Here is a 26,414-nt window from a genome sequence, read left to right on the forward strand (position 1 = left end):
GCCTCCTTCCTTCTGTCAGGGAATGTCCCGCCCCCTTCCTAGCGGAAGAGCCGCCTCTTTGAATTCAAACCCCACCCACTTTTTTAAAGCAACTCGACACAACACAGCCGCACGATTTTGAAACGTAGGAGGACCTATTCTAAAATGTCACGAATCTAAGATTTTTCAGTCGATTAGAAAAAAAAGAGGAAAAAATATGTTCGTTGTGGTTATTATCGCAATCAGAGCTCCTTTTTTAAATGACTGATGTGTGATGTAAAAACTGGATCCATAAAAGTTCACCCCGGGCGCGCCGCCGTTTGCTGCCATGCGCGCAACAGATGGGCTGAACAACAGGGCGCCAAATAGGAAGAACCTCATGTGTGTGTGTTTGCCTGTCTGCTTTGAATTCACAACAAACAAAACAGCCATCATAGCTGGAGCTCGACATCTTTACTTTCACTTATGACGGACTTTAAAGATCCAATCCTCTCCCTGGAACATCGAGACAGAACATCATTTTTGCTTGGACGACGAGTACAGAAGCTCAAAGTAAGACCACAGGAGGCGCCGGATCCTTCCCTCCCTGCGTCGTTAGCATTGTTAGCTAATGTCTGAGAGCCTGAAAACCATAGTAGCCCCATCCATCCACCAAGTTACGTTTTACGTGCTGGAGAGAGCACTGCACCAATATATTGTGAGATTTAATCACGCCTGCTTGCTAAACTAAGCTGATGCCAAGTCGTTTAAGTCAAGTTTATTTTTGCGAGCAACTCATACTATTGATGCTGCCAGTTGTCATGGGAACATTGACGCTTTCTCAGTGTGGTGTTATTACACCATATCAGGATTAAGCCAATAGACAAAGGGAAATGGGGAAAACTATTGTCCCAGCAACAGCTCTACTATATCAACAAAGTCTGTATGAAACTAAGTCAAACAGGGTTTATATTTGTATTTATGCACTGGATTGGATATGATTTTTGTTTGGACGTGACGTGAGTCTTTTTAGTTGCGCGCCATACAGTTGTTATCTCCCAGGCTCAGCCTCTCAGCTGATTAAGTCACTGGGTATTGCGATCAGCAGCAACACTTTTGAATGGGTAGATAAAGTTGACATTTGGTAGTTTGAGAGATTCTTTGTTCTGTGTCATGGTAATACATATTATTATTCTGTTATGAAAACGTTCCGTATAGCTATAATTTTGTCTCATTCCTTATCAGACATGGAGCCAGACAAAGTGAGCATATGGCCACGCACAGAGCCCTTCCTGCTGGGGGCATTGCCGGTGAATATATTATACTTGTTATGGTCCCCTATGTAAGAGTGTCCCACTGTCCCAGGCATACACCGATGCTCTAAGTCCTAAGTCTAAAAAATAATAATGCATGATGTCATTGTAGGTGGCTCCCCCTTCCAAACTCGGCATCTACTACCTTCGTAAGATGGCGAGCTATGTGCGTACACGGGATGGCTGCTTCCCTACTTTGGGCTGGGCCATGTGGAAGCACATCGCCTGTGGAAAGCTGCAGCTCACAGATGACCTTGCATGGCTCTACTTTGAGACCTTCGACATTCTTGTGGGCCACCCGCCTGAGGAGAAGTTGGAGTGGGCGGAGTGTCTGTTCCAGTGCTCCACCTCCAGAGAACTGGATCGCCAAAGGAGCAAGGTGAGAGACGAACAGGGGAGGACTGGCCGCAACTAGATTTTTGAGGGGCACTAGAGCGCCCCTCACTTCACACGGGTGTGATTTTTGAGCGCCCCTCACTGCACAGCACACAGGTGTGATGTTTCTTTAATATCTGCTGTCTGGAAGAAACCAGTCCAAAATGGCGAGCGAAACGCACACCGCCCATCATTGCGAAACACTTTGCACATAAAGAATAATGCAAGCTTTCCGTGCCTCGTTTAATACAATCAGATAGACTTTTATGTTTGGATGTATACGGGCTGTCAATAGTTGGTGTTGCAACTAACTTGCATTCTGTCAAGCTGTAACATTTTATTTTAATTTATTTAACCAGTAAAAACCACATTGAGACTGAAGTCTCTTTTACAAGTGTGAACTGGCCAAGACAAGAGGCAAAATAAGTGACACACCTCTGCCAGTAACAAAAAATACACAACAAAAAACAGGACAGACATACAATGCTCATAAATACCGAAGAAGCTCAAAGGGAGAACAGGAACTATGCTTGGATTGACTACAAATATGGTTCACATACAGCAGAAAAAGCAAAGGTCCTAGAATGGAACCTTGAGGGACTCCTTTCTCTAGGGTGATAGAGTCAGACAGTGTGTCACCGAATTTAACACTGTGTGCGGCCAAATAAGTAGCTTTTAAACCAGCCTAGCACATTGTGGCGAAAACCAGTATTCGAGAGGACGTTTAGCAAGACATGATGGTCCACGGTGTCAAATTATCTCACCATGTCACTTGCTTTTGTGTGTCGTCTATCTTTTGTGGGGGCATGCTGTGCTCATTGTTTTGTTAGCTATTCTTTGCCCAAGGGGGGAAAGCGAACCAGATATTGATATCCACCCGCCTGTATCACTATCCTCATTCTCCGCCCCTCCCCTCCATTCTCTTCCAGTTGTCTGTGGACACACTGCAGTTCATCCTGTTCCTCTACATCCAGCAGCTGAGCCGTGTGTCCCTGCGGACCTCTCTGCTCGGTGAAGAGTGGCCCAGCCCCCGCACCTCCTCTGCCTGCTCCGACCGAGAGGCCAAGACCAGCTCACAGAACAAGGTGTGCTTTGGATGCACAACGGCACTTAAAAAAAACAGTGCTGGTAACGTTTTGTTTTTAAGGATAGCACCATGCCACTTTATTTATTTATAGGTGGTGCGTGGTGTTGTGGAAGAATGTCCCATTATATGACTATGGTAGAGTTGAGGCAGAAAGTTTCACACATAAAAAACATTTGTTCATAAATGCTTGCTTCATATTTCCGATCCTTTACCTGTATTTCAGTGGGAAACATCTGCAAGTGCATTGTGTAGGACTGCCTCCCCTTTTTCCTCTCATTGTGCTCTCTCTCTCTCTCTCTCCTTCCTTGGCTCTGCAGAACTGGGATGACCAGGCCCACCTGTCATTTGTGCAGAGCCACTTGTGTGAGCTGCTGGAGCTACTCGTGGAGCCAGGCCAGCTGTCGGACTCTGGAAAGGCCATACGAGATAGTAAGGTCTGTGGACCTCCAAGCATTAGACAACCACATGGTGGTTTATTTTAACAAAATCTATAAGAATGTTTATTACGATAGATTGAGGCTGATTGTAAAATAATGTTTATTAAGATAGATTTAGGCTGATTGTGTTTTGTGGTCGTGTCTCCTGTGACTGTCCAGGTATCATTGGAAGCCATGCAGGGCTTGAGTTTGCTGCTGGAGGGCTCAATGGGTCATGGTAGAAGTGTCTACCCTCTACACAAACTGCTGCTCAAAGACCCCCTGCAGGGCCAGGCTGGCTTCTCCAAACTCACCCGCTCCTTTCCCCTGCAACAGCTCCTCACCTGCCTCCGAAACAACCTGGTATTTAACCCATTTGGCATGACAAACTGCCTGCGTTCCGGCAAGAAAATGGCCTGGGCTCAGCAAGGTATGCAAATCTGCTTGAATAAGGAATAGATGAAACCTCCATCATCACAACTATTGGCACATCAAATATAGAACACTATTAACGCAGGTGTGTGCTAGCTCACACCTGCGGTACATGTCTACATGTCTGTCAACGTTACACTTTGTTTGTGTGTGTGTGTGTGTGTGTGTGTGTGTGTTTTCCAGTGGAGGGGGCCATGAAGAGAGCCAAGATAGCCAGGAACACCCACTTGGCTCCACCTGGCAGCAAGATGGTGCTCATGTCGCAGGTCTTAAAACAGACACTGGCTAAAGACTCTGAAAAGCTGGTCGGTGCCAACATCAAGATCCACCGATGCTCCAGTGCCTTCATCTATCTCCTCTCACCTGTCAGGTACGGCTGGCCTACCTCCAAACAGACTAGCTCTCATAAAAACTGCAAGAGCACTTTTTGAGTTGTATAGTTACCAATACCTTGCCATGATGTAACTCCAATGGTGGACAATAAATCAAAAAATAATTGCTCCATTGATTAGAAATTGATAATTCAAAATAATATGCTGACTTGTACGCTTAAACAGCTCTCAAAGTCACATTTTAGTTTCGTGAAATGAACACAAACAAAGTTGATTCAGACAATCTAGACAAAGCATCACCAAACCCAGTACTTATATTTATTTATTTTTTAGAAACATGTTAATTTCCTGTTAATTTTACTATTTGAAGATCTTGATCCGGATCCACGGATCCAGTCTGGGTTTTCTTCCTACACAAACTTAAAGCTGGCCATTCATTGTCAATGCCATTCAATGTTTGTGTTAACACAATGTTTGTGTTTGCACAAAACCTCAAAGCTGGACATAGGAGGGGCTAGTGACCTTCAAAAAGCGAAATATGTGGGAACTAAACATTATTTTGTATTCTACACCCTCTGATATTGGTTCTAAAAGTGGGGTCCGGGGACCCCCAGCAGTCCTTGAGGGGGTTCCAGGGGGTCCTCAGCAAAATGTATTAAATATCATAAAGATCTATTTAACCACTTTAATCATATACAGACAGTCAGTAGCCTACATTGGCTATTTGAAAATAGCTGATCTACAAGCTAATTTTAAATGAGAGAAATTATCTTTTGTGTGTATGTACCTTCAGATCAGTCAGCGTGGACAAGTGCCACAACAGCACGGTGGTCCTGGGTCCTGTGGAGACCAGCGTTCACATCCACGGCTGCGAGAACGTGCACGTGGTGTGCGTGGCCGCCCGCGTAGTCGTCAGCTCCTCCTCGCACTGCAGCGTCCACACCTTGACCCCCACCCGCCCCCTGCTCTTACCCGGGAACACAGACATCACCCTGGGGCCTTTCCCCACGTACTACCCCTCCCTGGAGGACCACATGGCCGCTGTGGGACTGGCCGTGGTGCCCAACGTCTGGGACCAGCCCTTAGTGCTGGGCGCCGAGGGCCTCATCCACTCTTCCACCGCCGCCACCAGCCCAGACCCGGGCTACTTCCGTCTGCTGTCCCCGACGGAGTTCCGAACCATGGTGGTGCCTTTCAAGATGGAGGGCGACACGTGTGAAATGCCGGGGGAGCTTCCTGCGCCGTACCAGGCGGCGCTGGAGGAGAAACACGAGAGGGTGGAGAAGTGGCAGAGGACCGTGGCGGAGGCTCGTCTCAGCAAGTACGTTTACTGCCCACTCATGCATCACAAATACAGGAGAAAGAGAAGCAAAAAATTTCACCAGAATTACTTTCAGGAGTTCACTTTATTATCTTCTTTAAGCAAATGAGTCTTCCTCATTTGAGGAAGACTTTTGCAGTTATCTTTTCATAACATGAAAGCAAATTTAAATGTTATTGAGTATAAATTGATATGACAATACTAAATGACCCCAAAATGAAATGATTGAGGCATTTTCATGATTGTCAACAAACAAGATAAATAGTCACATAAATAAAGGGCAGAGAGAACAAAATAGTGTCTTGAAGAAACTTGGATACCAGGTAAACAATGAAACTAGCATCTGTATAAACAACATGCATCTGAATATTGCATATCATTTATATTCTATATTTATTTAAGTTTGTTTTGCAGCGTGCCTACACTATGTCGCGATAGCATAAATTAGGCGTTACATTTTTGTCCCTTTTTTTTGGGGGGGTGATTAGACTCAAAAAGCAATATATGAAAAATGCATACAGTATACTGTAGGAAGCTCAGGTGAAGTCACTGGCTTTAAGTAGTACAGTATCTGTGGGAATTCCCTGACTTTATCCAAATCTGTTCTGTCTTGTCTCCAGGGAGCAGCAGGGACAGTTAAGGGACTTGGTTGAGCAAAGGTTCCACGCGTGGCTGCTGGAAACGGGGCACATACAGGAACTTGATGGCCTCAAACCCTGTATGCTTTCATGTCCGAGGCCCCCAAGTGAACCCTCTGGAGGTAAACACAGCTCGGTGGAGTCCACGTCTAATGGCACCAAACATGTGGGGACCAGACGGGCCATCGTCATTTGAGCGGTGTCCTTGAATATGAGAGAGATATCTGGCTGCTTGCTAGGTTTTGGAACTCTTAACTTCTAGGTACATGCTTGAGTATGTTTATTTCTCAAATCTTTGTGATCATTGTGCATGATAGCTCAACCCATGTTACCAGCAGACCTGATGTGTTGGATGTAGTGTGCTGCCATGTCTGCAGAGGGAGCATAGCATGAGTTGGTTGAGCTAGTTTTACTAGAGAAAATGTACGCAAAGACATGTCAAAGCTAGACGTGAGCATATAGGAGAGCTGCAGATACACAGCATGCCCCTTGAATTCTCCAATCTGTAGATAAGATGGGTATCGAGTTGGAAGCATGGAGTGGAGCAGTCTTAAGTGACCGATGCCTTTTCCTCCTTTCTAAATTGGGCACAATGACGACATAGTATGAAATACTTCTAAAATAGAGAGTACCGGTATCTAAATAGAGTATAACAGACAGAGCTGGCTCAGGTTAGCTTAGTATATTTTTGTCTACATAAAATAAAGCGGGGGATTGGGTGTATAAGACAAGTTTCATTCAGTGTGTCTATAAGGAATGTAATATTAAAGAATATATATATTTATCGGTTTTACTGCTTTTCCAGAAAGTGCATAGAATGGATTAATAAAATAAATGATAATGGCAAGTTTCATTCTCCCAGTGCACACCTTTCAAATGATATAGAGCTGTGTTGAACAGAATGTGCCCATGGCAGCTTCTTAATGTTATATGGGCAAAAGGAGGTACATATTGCATCATATGGACTGCTGAATGATATATTTCATAAAGAACTATGTTGCCAAACTGTCCAAAATGCTGTTCTGTAGTTTCACCCGTTCTGTATTTTCACCTTTGTGGCCAGTGTGGAATATTGTACTGTAACTTACTATGCCTTAATGCTGTAACCGAATTCTTATTTGCACTATGGCCTGAACACAGTATGAAAAGAGCACGATTCACAATGTAAATGTAAGAAACGTTATAAATGAATAAAGATGTACATTTTCTTGTGTAATTATTTGCCTATGTGATTTCCTGCTCCGAATGCTTTTCTCAAAACAAGACCGCACAAATTAATGAAGAATCTGTCGGGTAAAAGAAAATCGGTTAACACTCAAAATACTATAAAGGACTTACATTTGACAAAAACCTTTTGCACAACAAGGCATTCATTATACACTGCAGATGGATTTTTGGCATGAGTTGGTGGGTGCTAGCCAAGTGGGGTCAGGTTGCTGGTGCTGTATGTAATGGTGCAGGCGTGAAGTGAGGTGAGTTGTGGGGCATTGCATCCAGCCAAACAGGCACAGTGTACGGCTGTACGCTCACAGTCCTCTGCCATTATGCCATAATCCCACCTCGTGTTTCTGGAAAAAGTCGATAGCAAAAGAATCACTGACTCAATTTTTGGATCTCATTTTCATGACAAAGCGATTGTTCCCCAACCGCCACCACTGTTTGTTTATAAAAGTGGAAGAGCGTGGATATAAAAGGGGCTGGTAAACAGCTACTCACGCATCCAGACTTTCAGGGGGACCGTAACCACTCAACATCAGGGGCCAGACTGCATACAATGTCAAAGATGGGCAGGGTGAGTAAGAAGATGGAATGGATCTCATTCATCTAGATGACACAAAAAATGACATTTAAAATTACAGTTACGTACCTAGACTAGTTTTGTATATTAACTGAGAACAGCAAGAATATTTTGAATCAATCGACTAAAGAAGCAACATCTCAAATATATTATCTTTAGAAAGGAACAGCCTGTTATCTGAATATCCGTAAATGGTAGCATCTATTTCCTCCAGATTGTATTTTACGAGGATAAGAACTTCCAGGGCCGTCGCTATGAGTGTGACAGCGACTGCTCTGACTTCCACGCCTATCTGAGCCGCTGTAACTCCATCCGGGTGGAGAGTGGAGTCTGGGTGGTGTACGAGAGGCTCAACTACATGGGGTACCAGTATGTCTTGACCCGGGGGGAGTACCCAGAATTCCTGCGCTGGATGGGCCTGAATGACCGCCTCAGCTCCTGCAAGATGATCCACTTTGTAAGTCAGCCACTGCCTCGTCTGACAGCATCTAGACAGGTTTCTGCTGAAATGTATCAACTGTTTTAACTAGTGATGGGAGATTAATCGGCAAACACATCGGTATCGTAAATAATATATCGGTTTTAGCAGATATTTTATTTTATAATAATGTTGAAAAATAAATAAAAGACTGAAAAAGCCTTTTGTTATGATGAAGGCTGCTAATTATATCAACAAGTTGGAACATTTTAAATATAAATACTACATTCAAGCTGTTTGTTTGGATTTGGGCCAATAATGGTGCACCCCTAGTTTTGGAATAAAGTTGCTTTTTTTAATTTAGTTTATAAGCCTTTTTTCAGAATGGAAAAAAATATACATTTCTTAATACAGAATGAGATCATATCGACATCGGTTATATTATATTGGCCACAACAGCAATTACTTATATCGGATATCGATATCGGCCAAAATGTCTCATCGGTACATCCCTACATCTTAAAGCAGGTGTTTTAACTAACCACAGGAACCCTAGCATCCCTATTCTGGGGCAAATACTTTGGTGAAAGTAGCATATCTACAGGCTAACAACACTGGCATATAGTCAACTCGGAAGCTTGTAGAGGGCTAAGCGATGAGGGGGAAAAGAAGACCTTTCAACAGTATATATTGGATTCAAGTGGTCAACACCTCAAAGACGTGTTTTAAGACCCCCTTTCTGCACTTCTATTGTACAACCGTGATGTTATTGGCACTGCATTCTACCACGGGCCTGTTTCACGAAACTTGATTAGAGATTAAAATGTGATTTAACAGATATCCTGTCTTAATATATGCTGGATCAGCGATTAACCGGTTTCATGAAGGATGCCAGATTAATTTAGCCAGTTAACCTGGATATGTTGAGGCTTGATTCGGTTTCATGAAAGCAATGCCACACTAGTTACCATGGAAACTAATGCTGTGGACATTGAGTTAAGAGCAGTGGTTAAATGTAGACTATATTTTTGGGGTAGTTGATCACTCAGTCTATCCACTATTGAGAGTATTTTCTCTTTTATTACAGCAGCAGTATTTCTTTTAGCAGCTTATGTCCTTGTATCAGTAAATCTGTGGAATAGATTAGTAGGCTAAAGATATTGAGATATACAGAAGGGGGTAGTAATGCCACTTTTAAGGATGCCAACTGCCATAATACCCCATGAAGAAGGATCAGTAAATCTGTGCTCCACCAGGCAACCAGGCTTTATGATCCTGGCTCGATAAATCCACCCATTTTAAGCCTCGCTTGGCTTTAGTAGAACGGAACAAACCAGGCTGTACGGACCAGGATTTAACAAACCTGCTTTTGATTTAAATCCTGGATTAGTTAATCCAGGTTTCGTGAAACAGGCCCCTGGGAGGTTCTAATATAAGTTATGTAATAACTAATTGTGTTATGTTCCATAGCTCTGGCATCCGGAACCACTGTCTACTGGACAGAGTAAATGAATAAAAGGGCTGAGTTTGGCCATGCCAATGCGGCCATGCAGTTGGTGTCGACTGTCGACACTACTGGTTCAGCGCTTTGTAAATGAAGCTCAATACCATACCATCTATTTCTACGACCTGCACATAATAACAGATCAATATTGCTTATCAGCTGACCCAGTACCACAGGGCATAATCATCAGTCAACCCGCTTTCATGCAAAACAAAATCAATCTAATTCAGTGCAGCATACATATGTACATTTATAATGGTGCAATGCACAAACATGACGGAATACTATGTATACCGTTGGCTCAAATGTCAAAGACCAGAAACAAACAGATGACCATGTTGTGATATGAATATCATCTCCATATTCCCCCCCTTTGTCTCATACCCCCCACATCCCCTCCCCTTTCTTTCCCAACCCGCTGCACTAACCGTTCCTCCCTCCCCTGTGCTCCACCACTTTATGCCCTTCCCAAGGACTGTCTAAAAGAGGACGGGACACGAAGACCGTAAGGGCGCCGCCATGTTGCTCACATGGAAGGAAAGGAACATGCGCAGTTGAGACCAAGGAAGCTGAACGAGGAAGTGTTGGCTGCATATAGCCCACTGCGCATGTTTCTTTCCTTCCATGGAGCACCATGTGAGCAACATGGCGGCGCCCCTTACGGTCTTCGCGTCCCGTCCTCTTTTAGACAGTCCTTGGCCCTTCCCCGGAACATAACCGACATTTTACACATACTTCCTTTTCTTTGCGTCCCTCCTCCCAGACCAGTGGGACCCAGTACAAAATGCAGCTGTATGAGAAGGTAGACTTTGCAGGCCAGGTGTACGAGGCCACAGAGGACTGCCCCTCGCTCCTGGAGAAGCTCCGCTGGAGCGAGGTCAACTCCTGCAAAGTGTTCGACGGCCTGTGGGTCTTCTACGAGCACTGCAACTACCGCGGCCGCCAGTACTTCCTGGAGAAGGGAGAGTACCGCAAGCCCAGCGAATGGGGCGCTGCCGCGCCATCCGTCCAGTCCTTCAGACGCTGCACAGAGTGACCCGACCAACGTTCACCAAAATAAGTTCCACATTTAAAAACAAATAAGCCCCCCAATATGATCAGATCTATAATCAGACTCAATTCTTAAAACGTTATTTATTTTTTAAACTGAGGTCTCACCTGAAATAAAAACCTGTCTGGCAAGCAAATTATGAGAATGTTTCTTTGGAGTGTGAAGTGTCAAGTCTGTTTATGTCACAGTCCTCCTCCTGTAAGATTGGTATGTTACTGTATATGGGTAAAGCCTAGCACATTCAAGTCTCCATAGTTCCATTCACACACACACAAAAAAGCATACATTAGTATAATTTATATTAGTATATTTGCCATACATTCTACAATAGTCTAGTTACTTTAGATTCATATCAGGCCTGATAAGAGCATTTACATTCCACAGCTCCTCCTTTGGAATTTTCAGATTCTTCCGTTTAGGTTTGTACCAACCTAGCTGAGTCAGTGTCAGAGATGCGCAAATCATTTAATCCTAGTGCAGATCTGAGGTCCACAGTGACAGGCTGGCGGTTAAGATGAGTCCCAAAGGAGAAACAGTTACCACCCCCACCTATCAGGAGCACAACTGGTTCTTCAGGGTCTGTCAGCTCACTGCAGAATGAATGTAGCAACAGAGGCCACGGTACAGAGGTCTGGAAGAGGAGCAACAGACAAGAGAGACATTTCAACATCAAGTCAATTGTTTAATGGTCCCAAAGAAAAGAATACCAAAATGTCCCCGTCCCCCCCCGTCCCCCCCAAAACAGTCACCAAGGGTACAAATCCGGCGACCTCGGATTGGTTACCAAATTTATATGTTGTACCATTTTGAATTTTGAATTAAAATAATAATAATAATAACTGCCCATCAGGCAGTTGACAAAAAAGTCAGTTCCGGTTACCGCCCCAAACATGAAGCTGATAGGGAAATCCATCATCAAACCTTTGAGGTGTTAACAATAGGGGAAATCCCATAAAAAAAATCTATGTGATTATTATAACTATAATAAGCAGCAAGAGGTAAAGTCAACTTACTGTGTCCAGTGTGAGCTCCACACTGGTCCCAGTGGTCAGATGTATAAATGCAACACCTGGCACACACTCTGAATGCAGCCAAACTCCACCCACCAAAATCAGACGATCTCCAATCACATGAGCACAATGAGAATATCTGGACAGAACAGAAGGGTGGACACAACATTAGCTTTCATTACATCACCTTCATTTGAAAGACTTCCCTTCTGTGATTTGGAATATGGATGAAAATTCATAATTGGGTTACAGGCAGCTGTGCTGCTGGTAAGGAAAGGAAAGGTACTATGTTTACCCAGGGTAACTGGACTAAGCTCAAGAACTTGTTTACAGCCAGGCCCTGCTCATAGAACATTTCATGGTAGAGGTTGTCCAAGGGCACTTCAGCGGTGGTAATTTTAACGTGCCGGTCCGGGGATACGAACTAGCGACCTTCCGATATCAAGACCGCTCCGCAAACCGTTCGGCCACCGCTGCCCCTGGTCCCTCTTGTATTTCCGATTCTGCCTTCCCATGCATGAAAATAAACACAACGTGGCACATAAATCCAGTCCTATGCCAAACATCAACTGCCATTGTTGGCCAACAGTTCTAATAGTGGCACTACAGCAACTGCCCTGGACCCCACTGTCCCCTATGCGCCAAGGCATAGGAGGCCCACTGATTTTTCATACTCAAAATATGTATTCCCCCTAACGATTTGAGTGCTTGTTGTAGTTTGAAGTAGTTTCTCCTACTCTCATTTCCTCAGAAACGGCACAACAAATATCTCCCCCTAAATGTTTTGCTCGCCAAATCCACTATACAGAAACAACGTTCAGCCCACAGGGCATCAAAAGGTGTTAATGTAAACAAACAATACTGTAAACATCTACAGCAAACTGTCGCTAAGTGAAGTGTTGAGCTGTCCTCTAGAATATTGTTTAGATGAAATGCCTTTGTGTGTTTTCATGTACAGCTCTAGATACCTGGGAATCGGAGGGGGCTGGACCTCTAGCCTGTCCCAGTGGAAGCCTCTTTTGGTGGGCCTCAGCAGTACCGTGTCTCCTAGTGGCACACCCTCCCTCCCCAGCCCACCAAAAATAACCACTCCTCCCTCGTATGGACATGCTGACTGGGAGAGACGGGCCTCGGGTGGTGCGCCCTCGATCAGGATCTACACAGACACACACACAGACGATTACAATTGCAGAGAAAGACCAAAACACCACTGCACATATGGGACCTATACAACTGTGTTGGGTTCCACAAACCTCAGTCCAATGCTGCTGGTCTACAGACAGGAAGTGACCATCACCCAACACTGGCTCCATCTCATTTCTTCCACCAAAAATGAACAGGAAGTCCTTGTCTATGTGGAAATGGAGAAGGTTCAACCCATTGATATTTAAAAAAATAGATGCCTCACTGGCCGCTGTAGTTAATTGGAGCGATGTGTCTCCATTGAAGGCAGGAAGTCAAGCGGAAGTTTGAAGGCACGCTGCGTCGCTCATGCGACTCCTCCTCTCTCGCTGTCACTCAAGTGACTACTGGCCAATCACAACGCGTCTTTTCCAGGACTTGCAGTATGTTACGCACGCTTCGCAAGGAATCTCTGAAAAACTGTGCCTTCAATTTTGACACGCGCCCCAGAGCCAGAAGAGGCGTCTACCTTTTAATGTCTATGGTTCAACCAACATAATCTGACCTAGTCTACTCTCATTTCTTATTCTTGGGTCTGTAAATCTACAAAGATTTGAGGTACATGCTTTATGAATGGTTATCCAATTTTCAGAAACTGAAAACTTTGCTTTTACAAGCAGAATCACAGAACGTCTAGAAAATAATGCATTTCTTGCCAGGACTGGAGTATATCCTAGCTAGGTTAGAGCTCACACCTACATTGTGGTAAATCTCTCACCGCTGTGGCTGACCATGGTTGCAGAGTGCCTCCATCTTGGCTGCGGTGTATCCCCCGTGCAGGCCATCTCCTTCACGGACAGTTTCACAATGCCCTGGTCCTCTGAGCCAACAGAGGCAGGTGGGCCACAGAGCTCAACGGTCACTTTGAGCAGGCTTCTGATTGGGTTGAGAGGTGAGGAGCGACCTCCATACAGTATGGCATCCACTCCAGGGAGGGAGGTCACAGTGTGATATAGCCGCACGCCTGGTGGTAGAAACAGTAATACATGAGGTTTTTTAAATAATTAAAACTGTTTGGTAGCCATAAACGTCTAGACGTCTAATTGCCAATTAAGTACCGGATGCCACGGACGACAAGACGTCTTCCCTTGGGAATTAAAATATGTATATTCTTTAAAAATAAATTATTTTCATCCATATTTTGAAAAGTCCTCTAATCTGGTGTACAGGTGATGACATGCACATGATTACATGCATAATAGAATTACAAATTCTTTCTTTCTTTATAATGGGAGAATTGGCACTCAAAGCCTAAACTGGTGACCACCAGGTGGCGCTAAAAGAGTTCTTTAAGAAGAATAAAAGCTTTGACCTCCATACACAGTATGCTACTGATCAAGAAAAGCAAAAAACAAACCTACTCCAGTCTGAGGAGGATTCCACATGGGCACATCTCCAGCCGGCCTGACCTCTGAGGAGAAGCCTTGGAGCTGCCCCCCTGCCTCCTCGACTAGAGCCTCCAGTGAGCAGGACCTGGCCTGGGCCCATGCAGGTGGAGGCCATGCCCAGTCCCTCCACACCCACTTCCTCTGGGAGGATCCTCGCACTCAGGAGAACGGGGCTCGGAGAGGAGATTCTAGATACAGCTGGAAGTCAAGTCAAAGAAAACAGAGTTAGAAAGACAATCACAAATGTAGCCTGTTAGTGATATGCAGCCGTTTAAATATATCAACTAAATTGAGTTACCTGGTGGTTGTGTGAGTAAAGCCTGTTTGGTCAGAGTGCCTCGAGAGGCGGTGAGGATGAAATAGTGGGAACATTTCTGGTGCCATTCCTGGGGGATACAGATATACAAGGACATTAAAACATGCAATTTTGTTGTTGGTAGGAATGTACACATGACTCATGAGTACCTGGATGGAGAGGACTGAAAAGAGCAGAAGCCAAAAGGCATTTTTCGCCAAATTCGCCAAAATATTTTGGGGGGTCCCCAAATTATTTTCAAAAATAAAATAAAAAAGCTTTTATTTATTTTTGTTGCAACTGAATGGCTGGAAAATGGAAATAAAGAGTTTACATAGTACGTGGTGCATGCATAAACTTTCCATATCCGTTTCCATAATTCATTTATGATATATTTACTCTATTATTAATAGCTGGGTCCAAATTCGTCCAAAATCAACAAGATCGTGCACTTGGTGACAAGTTTTAGATTTTTGGTATGGTGTTATAAGGTTTTCAAAAACTATCGCAAACGAGTTGGGCTCGCCCCCTAGTGGTCTGTTTGCAATTAATCAAATATTAAAAGTATAAGGTTAAAAACCAAAATAATTGATAAAGGAGATTTTCCAATGGATTCTATTAGTATTGGGTATGCTAAATAACATAAAAAATGTGGGTGAAAATAACTTCTGGAAAGGCATCATTTTCAAGATGGCGTCCACGGTGGCCTCAGTGACTTCAGGGTGACTGAGGCTGCCTATAAATTAATCCAATAAATCCAATAAATAGGCCAGCATTGGATTAATTGCAAACAGACCACTAGGGGGCGAGCCCAACTAGTTTGCAATGGTTTTTGAAAGCATTATGCTAACATCATGCCAAATATCTAAAACTTTAAAAAACGTTATTTTTTCCATACATTTTAGTATGTTATTTAGCATACCCAATACTAATAGAATCCATTGAGATTTGTATTTGATCCATTATCATGGTTTTTAACTTTATGCCCACCCCTAACACCATGCCAAAAAAGAACTTGTCACCAAGTGCATAATTGTTATGATTTTTTATGTATTAAATCCCAGTTTATAGGCATTTTAAGCTCACGGCAGCCATCGTGGACGCCATCTTCAAAATGATGCCTTTCCAGAAGTTATTTTCATTTTTAATGTTATTTAGCATATGCAATACTAATATAATCCATTGGAAAATATATTTTATCAATTATTTTGATTTAATCATATACTGACCCATTTAATATTAGATTCATTGCAAACAGACCACTAGGGGGTGAGCCCAACTCGTTTGGTTAAACCTTATAACCATACCTAACACCATGCCAAAAATCTAAAACTTGTCACAAAGTGCACGATTATAATGAATTGGGACCCAGCTATAAGGTTATTTTTGCAGTCAGTTTGTATTGGTGGTGGGGAGGCCCCGGGTGGGGGTCACAAGACATGGCCCAAGCATTTCAAGGGGGTCCCCAGCCAAAAGGGTTGAGAACCCCTGATGTAGAGCCAAGCTGCTAAGTTCTAACCTCATACTCATCAAAAGGCTCCAGGCTCTCCACTGTGCGTCTTTCCTCCTCGTTGAGGTCCATGTAGAAATCATTCATGTCCAGACACACACACTGCTCCCAGCCCTGGCAACACATGACACAACATGGTGAAGAATATTTCCGATGATTAATTAGGATACAAAACACACAATAGATAACAGTCATTATACAGAATCGGGTATATTTTTGTTGCCCTAACTTGTAATTATAAACTTGCGAATGAGCACTGACCTTGTCCAGGAACCTGCGTATCTGGGCAGCAGTGTTTGGGTATTGTCGAAGCGCATGCAGAGTAGAGTTAAGCTTCAGGAAATGATCTTGCATGATGCGACCGAAGGGGTCGTGGGGCCGGATCTGTTCATACATTACAAACAGGGATTGGGGCAAGAGCTGCACAGCCCAAACGATGACAGCGTCCGACCTGTAACACGCAAAATATGCAGATGTACCATATAATTACTGCAAAAACAGATCCATGCCCAAATACAAAGATATGGCCCTACTCCTCTGACACATAAATACTAAGTACCATTGTGTCTCCATGTAAGTTAGCACCACTTCAGAGAGCAGTAGGGTAGGGGCAGAACAGTCCATCCCGGCCTCACAGAGTGCTTCTTCCACCTGGGACGCTTCTCTGACATCCACCCCTAGCAGGCAATACTGACTACTGGACACATATACAGGGCCTGGAGAGTGGAGACATACAAACAGTCATGGGCACATTAGAGGCAGTATATTAGCAATGTAGATTTAGCCCAAACAAATGTGTATTTTTTGGATTTAAATCACAATTTTGCCAAAATAATCATTTGAACTGGGAACCCCCCCCCCCCCCGCCCTGACAAGCACTTGGAAATGTAGGAGTTGACTCGGTTCCACAGATGACTATTTTGAAAATAGCCGAACTAGATTTCTTTGCCTCTTTCTAATATTAATTATTTGCCAATTTGGCCAATGTTTGATCAGTTTGTTGATTACTTTAATGCAGTATTGGACTTTAGTATTTTTCTTAAAACCCACAGGTTGCTAATACCTGCATGTGTGATACAAGTGGATGGCATGGCAGACCTGTGACAGAAAATGGGTCCGAGTCCAATCTTCCACTCAGTGTAGTATTGCCACTGATCAGGGTGGCTTTGCGTCGAGCAACATCTGGGAAATCCACTTCGAACAGCACAGCTCTGTCGAGAGCCGCCTCTGCATGCAGGCGGAAATACAGAGAGTCAAAACCTGCACCCAAAGACAATATCTAGATACAGACAGAGGACGAGAGAATGAGAGTAAGAAGCAAGAACAAATGAAATAAGGTGCACATTTTGTCATTTCGGCTAGCAATCAAACATCAACCTGTCTTTTAGGACAGTTTTCAGTCACTTGAAGAAACCTCTTCACACAGTGGTCCACAGCTCTCCAGCGAACATAGTAGCCCCTGAAACATGAAGAAATACACAACACATGTTACTTAACATATATATACCATTTCATATCCCCCAAGGTATACAAGGCATTTGGTTGATGATCCACTGTGGATCCGACAGTAGCTATAGCTATCAAAAGTAAGTTAATACCTTATTGTAATTACCACTGTTGGAGGTAACTTGCCACCATGTTTACAAATGGCAAGACACATTGTTGTAGTTTCATTAATACAGATAACAGTATTCCTGTTACATGGAGTTTTCACTTTTGTAGAACAATATCATTTTTATTTTTGAAACAAAACAATGGTGGGCTCCACTCCAGACTGACCTGTTGATGAGCGGTGCTCTTCTGGCCACCTTACACACAAAGTGTTGGAGGAAAGCATCCTGGAAGTATCCCTGGGCAGCAGCAGACACCTTGCTCACCACACTGCTATCATTAGTTCCCTGCACCTGGGTGGAGATAAAGAGCACAGCCAAGCTCTAGTTTACCCTCTCATAACCTTCACATTGTACTTAACATTTAACCTTAGTTTAGTTTAGTAACCTAATTATGCTCTCTCTCTCTCTCTGTGTGTGTGTGTGTGTGTGTGTGTGTGTGTGTGTGTGTGGAGACAGAGAGAGAGAGGAGGGAGACTGGGAGACCTTACCGCAGTGTCCCTTCCCTGTTTTTGTCTCTTTCCGTTTGTGGTTGCCATAACATTGGCTGTCACGTCGCTCAAAAAAGTCCATGGATTCTACTCGTACTCTTTTCTTCCGAGTTGAAAGACGCGAGGTTACTCGTACTCAGATCATAGAGCTACAAAGGAGACTCTACTCTTCAAATCTAACATTTTGCACACACAATTTGCACAGAAGTATACGTCACAATGACTACCGGGTGAGTGACAGTGTTGTTGACATCCGGATCTGTCATCATCCTGGCGAGCCGCTGACACCTCCTGTCGGCTCGGATGATCACACATTTTAATTCACCAATGAGGTTTTTTGCATGGTGACCGTGCTAAAAAATACATTTTGGTATTGTTTTCTTTGACCTATGGACTTCCATACTTAACCGAGTCTGCGGCATTACGCAGGGGCGGGGATGAATAAATTGAAGAATTTAAATAATGTTTTTTTTCCCTACACATTATTTCTCTTTATTAATACATGAAAAAATAAGTAAAATAAAGTGGGTATTCATGTTTAATTGATTTATTTCAGTCAGCAGAGTTGAGCATTATTGACAATGCGACAGTTACTGCGGCTGCGCACATGCAGCCAGGAAGTGTGTGAACGTTCCTAAACTAAACAGCTGATTGCTACATTGTCAACAGTCAAACCTTTTGGTCCACTGCTGAACTGACGATATTGTCTGAGGTAAATATATCAGGATGTATTGATCTAAGGGTGTACATCGACCAGATGCAAATGTATTGTAGATTGCGGTGAATCGGGCGTCGAGGTATTGCTTATGTCCAGTTATGTGTCATCCTGATGTGACTGGCTGGACGGACCCGAGGAGTCCATTTATTTAGCACTCCCATTATGATATTTGTCTGTCACAGCAGAATGACACAGTCACTTACAATAACAACAACAACACGTTTACGTTTGACCAACACCTATCAGATAAAGTGAAGCTGCGTTGTCTGTCTTGATTTAAATGTTTATGAGCCAGAGGACCGCAGCAATACAAAGGCTCTCGCTGCATAGCATCCCCGTGAAATGAAACCATTCACGATGCATGTGACTTGGGGGGCCTATATTTACTGACCGCGGTCAGTCACACAATATAAACTAGACGTTCATTGTTGAGGGCGGCAATGCAATGACACTCATGCGTCATGCTGTCTTTCTCTGCCCTGTCTTGCGACCTCTTTAGATCTAGAGTAGACCCTTTTGGGGGAAACGATACATGATGTTGGCAGAACCATTATGGGAGTGATTTTAGTTTTCTCATCAAAGATACGAGTTGTTGTGCTTTTGTGAATGATTGTAACTGACCTAATCATGCCAGTAAGTAGACACTAACATAACCCCTCCTTACCTTACATCCCAGGAAGAGGAGAATATATAGAGGCCTTTGAGTTTTGGTGACGGAGAGACGTGTGTACCAGTTCCAGAAGCTCCTGACCCTGCAGGGAGGAGGCCCAGTCCCCCCCTGCTGTCTCCCACTCCAGTCAGGATGAGCTCCAGAGGTAGTGGCAGCCGTACAAACGGCACTCTGCCACAGACCAAGATCTGCCAGTTCAAACTGGTGCTTTTAGGAGACATGGCTGTTGGCAAGTCCAGCCTGGTCCTGCGCTTCGTCAAGGGACAGTTTGACGAATTCCAAGAGACAACCATTGGAGGTACGGAAGGGGCTAAAGGTGGAATGCTTCAGTTGGTGTAAAGCTGAGACTGAAGTGTATAGGGCTAATAGAAATGTTTGAATCGTAAGTTACATTTATGGCAAGTCATGAATATTTTGTTTTTAGAGATAAGATGTTTACTGTTCAAAGAAGGTGCGAGTTATATTCAGATTAGGTTTGATGAATGAAAATAAAAGCCTGGGAACCACTAGCCCCTTTCGGGACCCTCGTTTACGTTTTCAGAATTTTGGACGGCGGTACCAGAAGCCTGAAAGGGGCTAGTCAACCATTTGACCCATTTAGACCTGGTGTAACATATGTTGTTATACCTTTGGTGCCGGGAGCTACCTCTGTGTCTCATACACCTCTGTGTGTCATATAGCAACATAATTGTTTATGTATTTAATAGAAATTTGAAGGCTTTCAGAAAACCTTAGGTTAACTAAATGGCTTAAAGCTGTTTGAATGATGCTTACTCTTACCACACATACTTTATGTTACTCTGGATACATGTCTAATAAATGCCTAAATTGTAACTGTAGACATTTTTGTCTACACTTACAATTACAAAAGTGGGACATTTTGGGGAAGGACAGTCAGACTCCGGATGTTGTGGGAAAAAGAGCCATACTGTAATAACCTGTCCTAATTTGTGTCCAGCTGCGTTCCTGGCCCAGTCAGTGTGTTTGGATGACACCACAGTCAAGTTTGAGATCTGGGACACAGCAGGACAGGAGAGATACCATAGTTTAGCTCCGATGTACTACCGTGGGGCTCAGGCTGCTATTGTGGTCTTTGACATCACCAAGCCGGTAAGCCCTATACTTTTACAGTGCTTATTTTTCTAGGCATAATGGATAGACAGGTAGTCTGTATGCAGCAGCATTCGTTTTCTTCTGCATGTTGCTTGGACTGTTTCTAATACGTTTTTTTTATTTAGTATTTTGGATATTCTGTGCATTGTCCAAGCAAATATCTGAATACTCGTGCTAAATTAATTAGCCAGTAAATTAATTCAAGACTCTGTTGTGAGATTGTTATCTCAGCAGAGGGTATTAGTGTAATATGGTAAGAGGAGAAATTTCTCTCACCCTCCGTTGCGTAGTGCTTCTTGTGTCTATTTACGTTTGACAGTTGACTGTGTAAAGCACTTAAGTCGTGTCCTGAGAGCCATTCACATTGCTGGCCACTGCCTTGCATTGCCTAAACCCGAAATAGTTCACCTATATAAACTGCTTCATAAGAACAAAGTTGGTGTGAGAGAGTCACCATCATTATTTACATCATATCAACCATACAATGAACTGGCGTCTTGACTATGCAATGAAAATGAAGTGAGGAACTCAGGAAGAGAATGTAAAACTTTCTTTCAGGAAATCTTGGTTATGGCAACATTGTTTACTTTGTTCCTATGAAGCAGTTAGAGGTGAAACATTTGTAAAGATTGCTATAACCTTGAGCCAAAGGGGACAACAACCACAGACCCATAAGCAGCCAACAGAAAATCAACATGGGATCACATTTAAAAACGGCCACGCAACTCCTCAGCTTGCATGTGACGTGGCTGTGCATTAAGTGCAATGATTTCTGAAGCACCAAAATATTGTTCAAGAGTGGGTAATAAATAAATAAATCTTTACCGCCTGCATTGATCATTAGGCTTTATTCTTTCTTCAAAACAAGATTTATTACATTGGTGGGGTCCTAGCTCTGGTCCATAGCCCTAATGCCCTTTGCTGGCTCTGCCACGCTTTGCTTCCTTCCCTCGCATGAAATGCAGACCAGCCTCTCTGTAGCAGAAATATAAAAAAGCTTTTTCCTACTCAATAAACTCATAAAATGGTAAATGGTGCATTTATATAGCGCCTTCATCCAAGGCGCTTTACATAGATTGTGCATTACATTCACCCTTTCACGCACACATTCATACACCGATGGCAGTGGAAACCATGCAAGGCACCAACGAGCACATCAGGAGCAATTAGGGGTTCAGTGTCTTGCTCAAGGACACTTCGACACTAACTCTGGGGGAGCTCGGGTTCGAACTGGGAACCTTGCAGTTACCTTCCAGCCACTCTACCCCTGAGCCACCACCGCCCCTTACTCACCAATACAAAGGTGGCTTGTGTAATTGGAAAGCCTACTTTCCTTAGTGGACGCACTCTAAGCCCCCCACCACACGTATAAAATGCACTTTTTGGCCAGAAAGGGATTACTAGTACTGCACCCTCTACCGATAGTGCCAAGAGAACATTTAAAGATTTTTCATTCCGGTGGGGGAAAAAAACCTTTGTGTGTGGTGAGGGGCTCAGAGTGCGTCCACGAAGGAAAGTTGGCTTTCTAATTACACAAGCCACCTTTGTATTGGTGAGTAGATAAAACGTTCTTTAAATTTACGCTACAGATGAGAGGCTGGTCTGCAATGAAGGGCAGGCACTAGAGCTATGGACCAGAGCTAGGGGGTCCCTTGAACAACATATTTTCAGATGGGGGTCCACAGCCAAATACAGAATTCTGGGGGTCCTTGACATGAAAAAAGTTGAGCACCACTGACATAGAAACATAGGTTTTTCAGAAAACAGTTTTTTTAGACTCGGACTCAGGTCTAAATGCGTTAAACAATAATTTATGTTCCTCTGTGTTGCAGGAGACATTTGAGCGAGCCAAGGCCTGGGTTAAGGAGCTGCAGAGACAGGCCAGCCCTAACATTGTCATTGCTCTGGCTGGAAACAAGGCAGACCTAGCAGAGAAGAGACTAGTAGAGTATGAGGTAATGGTATAAGGAACTTAAAGGAAGGCTTGCCCCATGCTGCAAACGTAGTGTCCCAGTGCCCTATATTACAGAAGACAGGTTTTAAAGACAGAGCGTTTGCCCTTTTTGTTTTGGCCCATAGCTGGATGTTGACGCTTTCAGGTAATTTCCAACAAAATCTCCACTGATTGTGTACAATCTTTTGGTGTGTTGTCTGGAACAGGAAGCCCAGACGTATGCTGAAGACACTGGCTTACTCTTCATGGAGACTTCGGCGAAGACGGCCATGAATGTCAACGAGCTCTTTCTAGCCATTGGTCAGTGGCTCAGTCCATTTTATTTAAACATGAAACCAAACTAAAAGGTTTGGGTTACCGTACATTGCCATCATGTAACTATAAACATTGGTGAGATATGCATGTAAAATGATTTTTACATGCATACCGGTATATTAACTATACAATGAACTGAGGTCTTGTCTCTGCAACCGTATCACCATAGCCTTCACTAATGCTTAAAAGGATAGTACCATTTCTGTGTACTGTGTTCAAACGTTATTTTTTTCTTTTTACAATTTTCACTCCTGAAACAACCATGGCTACTATTTTGGCACGCTTTAGCTCTGACAGACAGAGTTAACAGAAGTTGTACAATTTTATAGTGAGCACTAGTCAGGGGGACTCGGGACCAATGTGGTGATAAGGTTGGAAAAGGGTGACCTATTCCTTTAACAAGTCGTCATTGTATTCTGTTCCTACCTTAACACATAGTAACCTCAGCACAGCTGAACTGAAATATTTAATTTACCCTTCTCCTAATGTAGCAAAAAAGATGCCAAAAACAGACACCCAGAACCCTACACATGCAGCACGGCACCGGGGAGTCAACCTTCAGGACCCTGATGCCCACTCCAACCGAACCTGCTGTGGTGGTGGTGGAAACTAGACCCTCCGCTCCAACTCCCACTACACCACCGCAGCCCTTTAGCCATCCTCCTCAACCAACCTACAGGGCTGGTCCAGGCTTGGGGAGATCTGGCCTCCACCCCCACCCCTCACCCCTGCAAAGATCCACCTGACCTCCTATTCAGTCCATAGTGACCCAGACAGACAAACGGCCTGTGGTTAAAAATACCGAGAGATGAGGAGGAGAGGGGCGGGAGATGAGAGTAGAAAGACGATGTCTTTTGCAAGTTTGTCTCCTGACCGCCAAGCAGGGCCAATGCTGGACGGAGGAAATGAACAGTAGAGGAGGTATGACCAAGGCTGAGATGAAGAGGAAAAAAAAAAGAACATGGAAGAGTGTGACTTTGTCTTGTATTTAGCACTAATTGTGAATGTCTTGTTTGTTTTTTCTCTCCCTCCCCCCCCCCTTAATTTCAATGTGCCTCAAGTCATTTTAATCAGTCCTAACTGATTGTGTAACAAGGCGGCACAAAACTGTCATCCGCATCAAACCCTCGTTAGTGGCCAAGAGGAAAATAAAGGGACAAGGAATTTGGAAGATGTATATATATATATATTAAAAAAAAAGAAAAAGGAAGCCAGAGGAATACCGAATTCCTTATTTGGCCTTTTCTCTTCCATTTTCCTTTAGGCTTGCTCCTGTCCTGATCCCTTATAAGCTCCTTTCCCTAAAATATAAAAAAGAAAAACGCATCACCCCCTACTCTGCACAATACTGCACATGGGACTTGCTGGAATGATCCCATACTGTAGCCTCCAATCCCTGTCTCCCCTGCTTAACCTCTATATGCATCGTTGTACCAAAATAGTCGATCTACAAGCTTGCAACGCATTTTGAGTTTGTAGAGCTTCTATTTTGTTTCATACATCAAGCATTATACTTCCTCTCTAATGCAAGGACACCGGATAGATGAGACCATTTGAGATGGCACAGATTAGTCACAATTGTGTTTGTATTGAATTTATAATCAGATAATGGTTTTATTTTACATGACTTGGCGTAACCTTTAGCCAGATTCATGGAGCAATTAACAGGGCAAGACTTTTTTCTTTTGCACAGACATCCTCCATTCAAATATGTAGCCCCTTACAAATATGTACAGAATGCAAGGTACTGTAGCTGTGCCCCACCTGCTCCGGGGTTTGGGAATTGTCATCAGCAGAAGCTGGACTCCCATTTTGTTATATCGTATGAACGTACTGGTTAAACTGTGATACACGATCTGTTTAATAGAGCGCCACAGTCCTGCCCCCTTTCAGAAAGACGAGGGCACCAGGAAATAATATCCCATAGACGTTTCAAAAAGTATTTATGTAAAGACCTTTAAAGCCTCGGACAAAACTAACAGCCAAGTTGACAAATCATGACAAACATTTTTTGGGCAGAACAAATAATTGGAAGAAAAACAAAAGTGTTGTACCCTGCCTTTTTTGGGTCTTTCTAATTATCTGTTCGGCCCAAAAAAATGTTTGTCATGATTTGTCAACTCGGCTGTTGCCGTTGTCCGAGGCTCACAGGTCTTTAAATAAGTTTTGAAACGTTTATGGTCAAATTAATATTGAATTCTCTTCCGGTGCCCTCGCAGGGGGCGGGACTGTGACGCTCTATATGGCCTTGCACATGTGAACCACTGACTAGCTTTAGATTTTTGAGGGGTGCCAGCCCCTCCTATGACCAGCTTTCAGTGTAAAAACAAACATTGAAGTAAAGTGTAAACAAACAATGACGACAAAAGAGAGGACGCAAATTGTGATTTGGTGGGAGATGTGCCATTGGTCATAGAATGAGACATATGATAAGAGCGCCCCTCACTTCACATGGTGATTTTCTTTAGGGTATCTTACGCAGAATAGAATATGAAGATCACTGACTTCACCTCCAATATGTTTCTTGGTAAATAACAGAAGACAGAAATTGGCAGAAGATACAGTAGGAGAAGCTATTGAGATGTTGAGGTAGACATCCTCCCTGCCCTGTAGGAGAACATACAGTAGCACTCATCCTCATCTGTCAAGTGTCTTAATAAGGCTAAGTTGTTGGTGAATCGCAACCTTTAATGTTTTTAATTGATAAATGTTTGCTGTTCAAGGTTTGGCTGAAGAAAATTAGCAAAAGGAAGCGATGAATACATAAAGGAAAAAAAGAACAGAAGTGCCTACTCCGTTAAGTTTTTATTTGAATGATGTTTTGGGCTTTCTAAGGGTGTGTGTGTGTGTGTGTGTGTGTGTAATGAGCAGAGCGCAAGAAAGGCACCCCCTGGCTTGTAATAGTATCCAATAACTAAGCACCCTGTCATTTTAGGCTGCATTAGCTCTGGTCGTTAAAGAGCCATTGTCAAATACACTGTATGTTATGTGTCGTCTAATTTTAATGAAAATATGGCATTGATTTTTACCAGAGCACACCTGTAAAACTGGAATGAATCTTAAAAAAATAAGAACCAAGATCAATGTTATGAATCTGTTTGATTTAAACATGTTGCTGTCCCGGTGAAATTCCTTGTATTTCATCAACTCATTTTCTGTTTTAATCATCACAAGTTAAATGTGCCGAATCAGTTATAGGCTCACAAAATTGGTTTAGAATATGAAGGACATTACATTATCCAGTGATATTCAAAGAAAATAGTATTATGTAGTTTCAGTAGTTTTCTCCTGGACACTAACACTCGGCTCATCATGTACAATTGTTTAGAATAAGGAATAACATTCATTATCTCTCTTCAGTGATCACGATTTAGCGTCATGTGCAATTATGACGACAAGTTCATTAAGTGGAAATGGACTTGATTATTAGCACTTCTGTAAAGTCTCATTCAATAAAAGAAGCGCAGAATGCTAAACGTTGACCTTTTATACTTAAAGTGGACTGACATGTTTTC

General features: G+C 43.3%; 3 protein-coding genes across 5 annotated transcripts; 2 read left to right on the forward strand and 1 right to left on the reverse strand.

The window, feature by feature from the left end:
- Nucleotides 1–108: 108 nt before the first annotated feature.
- tbccd1 (TBCC domain containing 1) lies at nt 109–10,650 on the forward strand. The gene is made up of 11 exons (XM_080785262.1): nt 109–531; nt 1,204–1,268; nt 1,384–1,650; nt 2,576–2,731; nt 3,051–3,167; nt 3,330–3,579; nt 3,765–3,951; nt 4,707–5,234; nt 5,855–6,065; nt 7,852–8,127; nt 10,356–10,650. The coding sequence occupies exons 2-11, from the start codon at nt 1,206–1,208 to the stop codon at nt 10,626–10,628; spliced, it is 2,328 nt and encodes a 775-aa protein (XP_080641388.1). The 5' UTR covers nt 109–531; nt 1,204–1,205; the 3' UTR covers nt 10,629–10,650.
- A 61-nt stretch (nt 10,651–10,711) lies between these two features.
- Nucleotides 10,712–18,346, reverse strand: lcmt2 (leucine carboxyl methyltransferase 2). 3 transcript variants are annotated; one of them, XM_080786658.1, is made up of 15 exons: nt 18,130–18,346; nt 17,808–17,932; nt 17,406–17,487; nt 17,127–17,307; nt 16,588–16,744; nt 16,290–16,479; nt 16,038–16,142; nt 14,522–14,609; nt 14,197–14,421; nt 13,554–13,799; nt 12,907–13,004; nt 12,622–12,809; nt 11,657–11,792; nt 11,193–11,274; nt 10,712–10,839 (listed from the first exon to the last, which is right to left on the reverse strand). In XM_080786658.1, the coding sequence occupies exons 1-15, from the start codon at nt 18,175–18,177 to the stop codon at nt 10,826–10,828; spliced, it is 1,965 nt and encodes a 654-aa protein (XP_080642784.1). In that variant the 5' UTR covers nt 18,178–18,346; the 3' UTR covers nt 10,712–10,825. The 3 variants fall into 3 exon arrangements, with proteins under 3 accessions (XP_080642784.1, XP_080642783.1, XP_080642785.1); XM_080786657.1 differs by having other exon boundaries at nt 10,712–11,274; XM_080786659.1 differs by lacking the exons at nt 17,406–17,487; nt 17,808–17,932; nt 18,130–18,346 and having other exon boundaries at nt 10,712–11,274; nt 17,092–17,153.
- Nucleotides 18,347–18,736: 390 nt separating this feature from the next.
- rab5b (RAB5B, member RAS oncogene family) lies at nt 18,737–26,388 on the forward strand. The gene is made up of 6 exons (XM_080785825.1): nt 18,737–18,841; nt 19,524–19,815; nt 20,476–20,627; nt 22,463–22,585; nt 22,791–22,884; nt 23,391–26,388. Exons 2-6 carry the CDS (start codon nt 19,650–19,652, stop codon nt 23,510–23,512), a joined length of 657 nt encoding a protein of 218 aa, XP_080641951.1. The 5' UTR covers nt 18,737–18,841; nt 19,524–19,649; the 3' UTR covers nt 23,513–26,388.
- The last annotated feature ends 26 nt before the right edge of the window (nt 26,389–26,414 follow it).

This window comes from Protomyctophum bolini (assembly GCF_963924005.1).
Source record: "Protomyctophum bolini genome assembly, chromosome: 16".
Lineage (NCBI taxonomy): Eukaryota > Metazoa > Chordata > Actinopteri > Myctophiformes > Myctophidae > Protomyctophum > Protomyctophum bolini.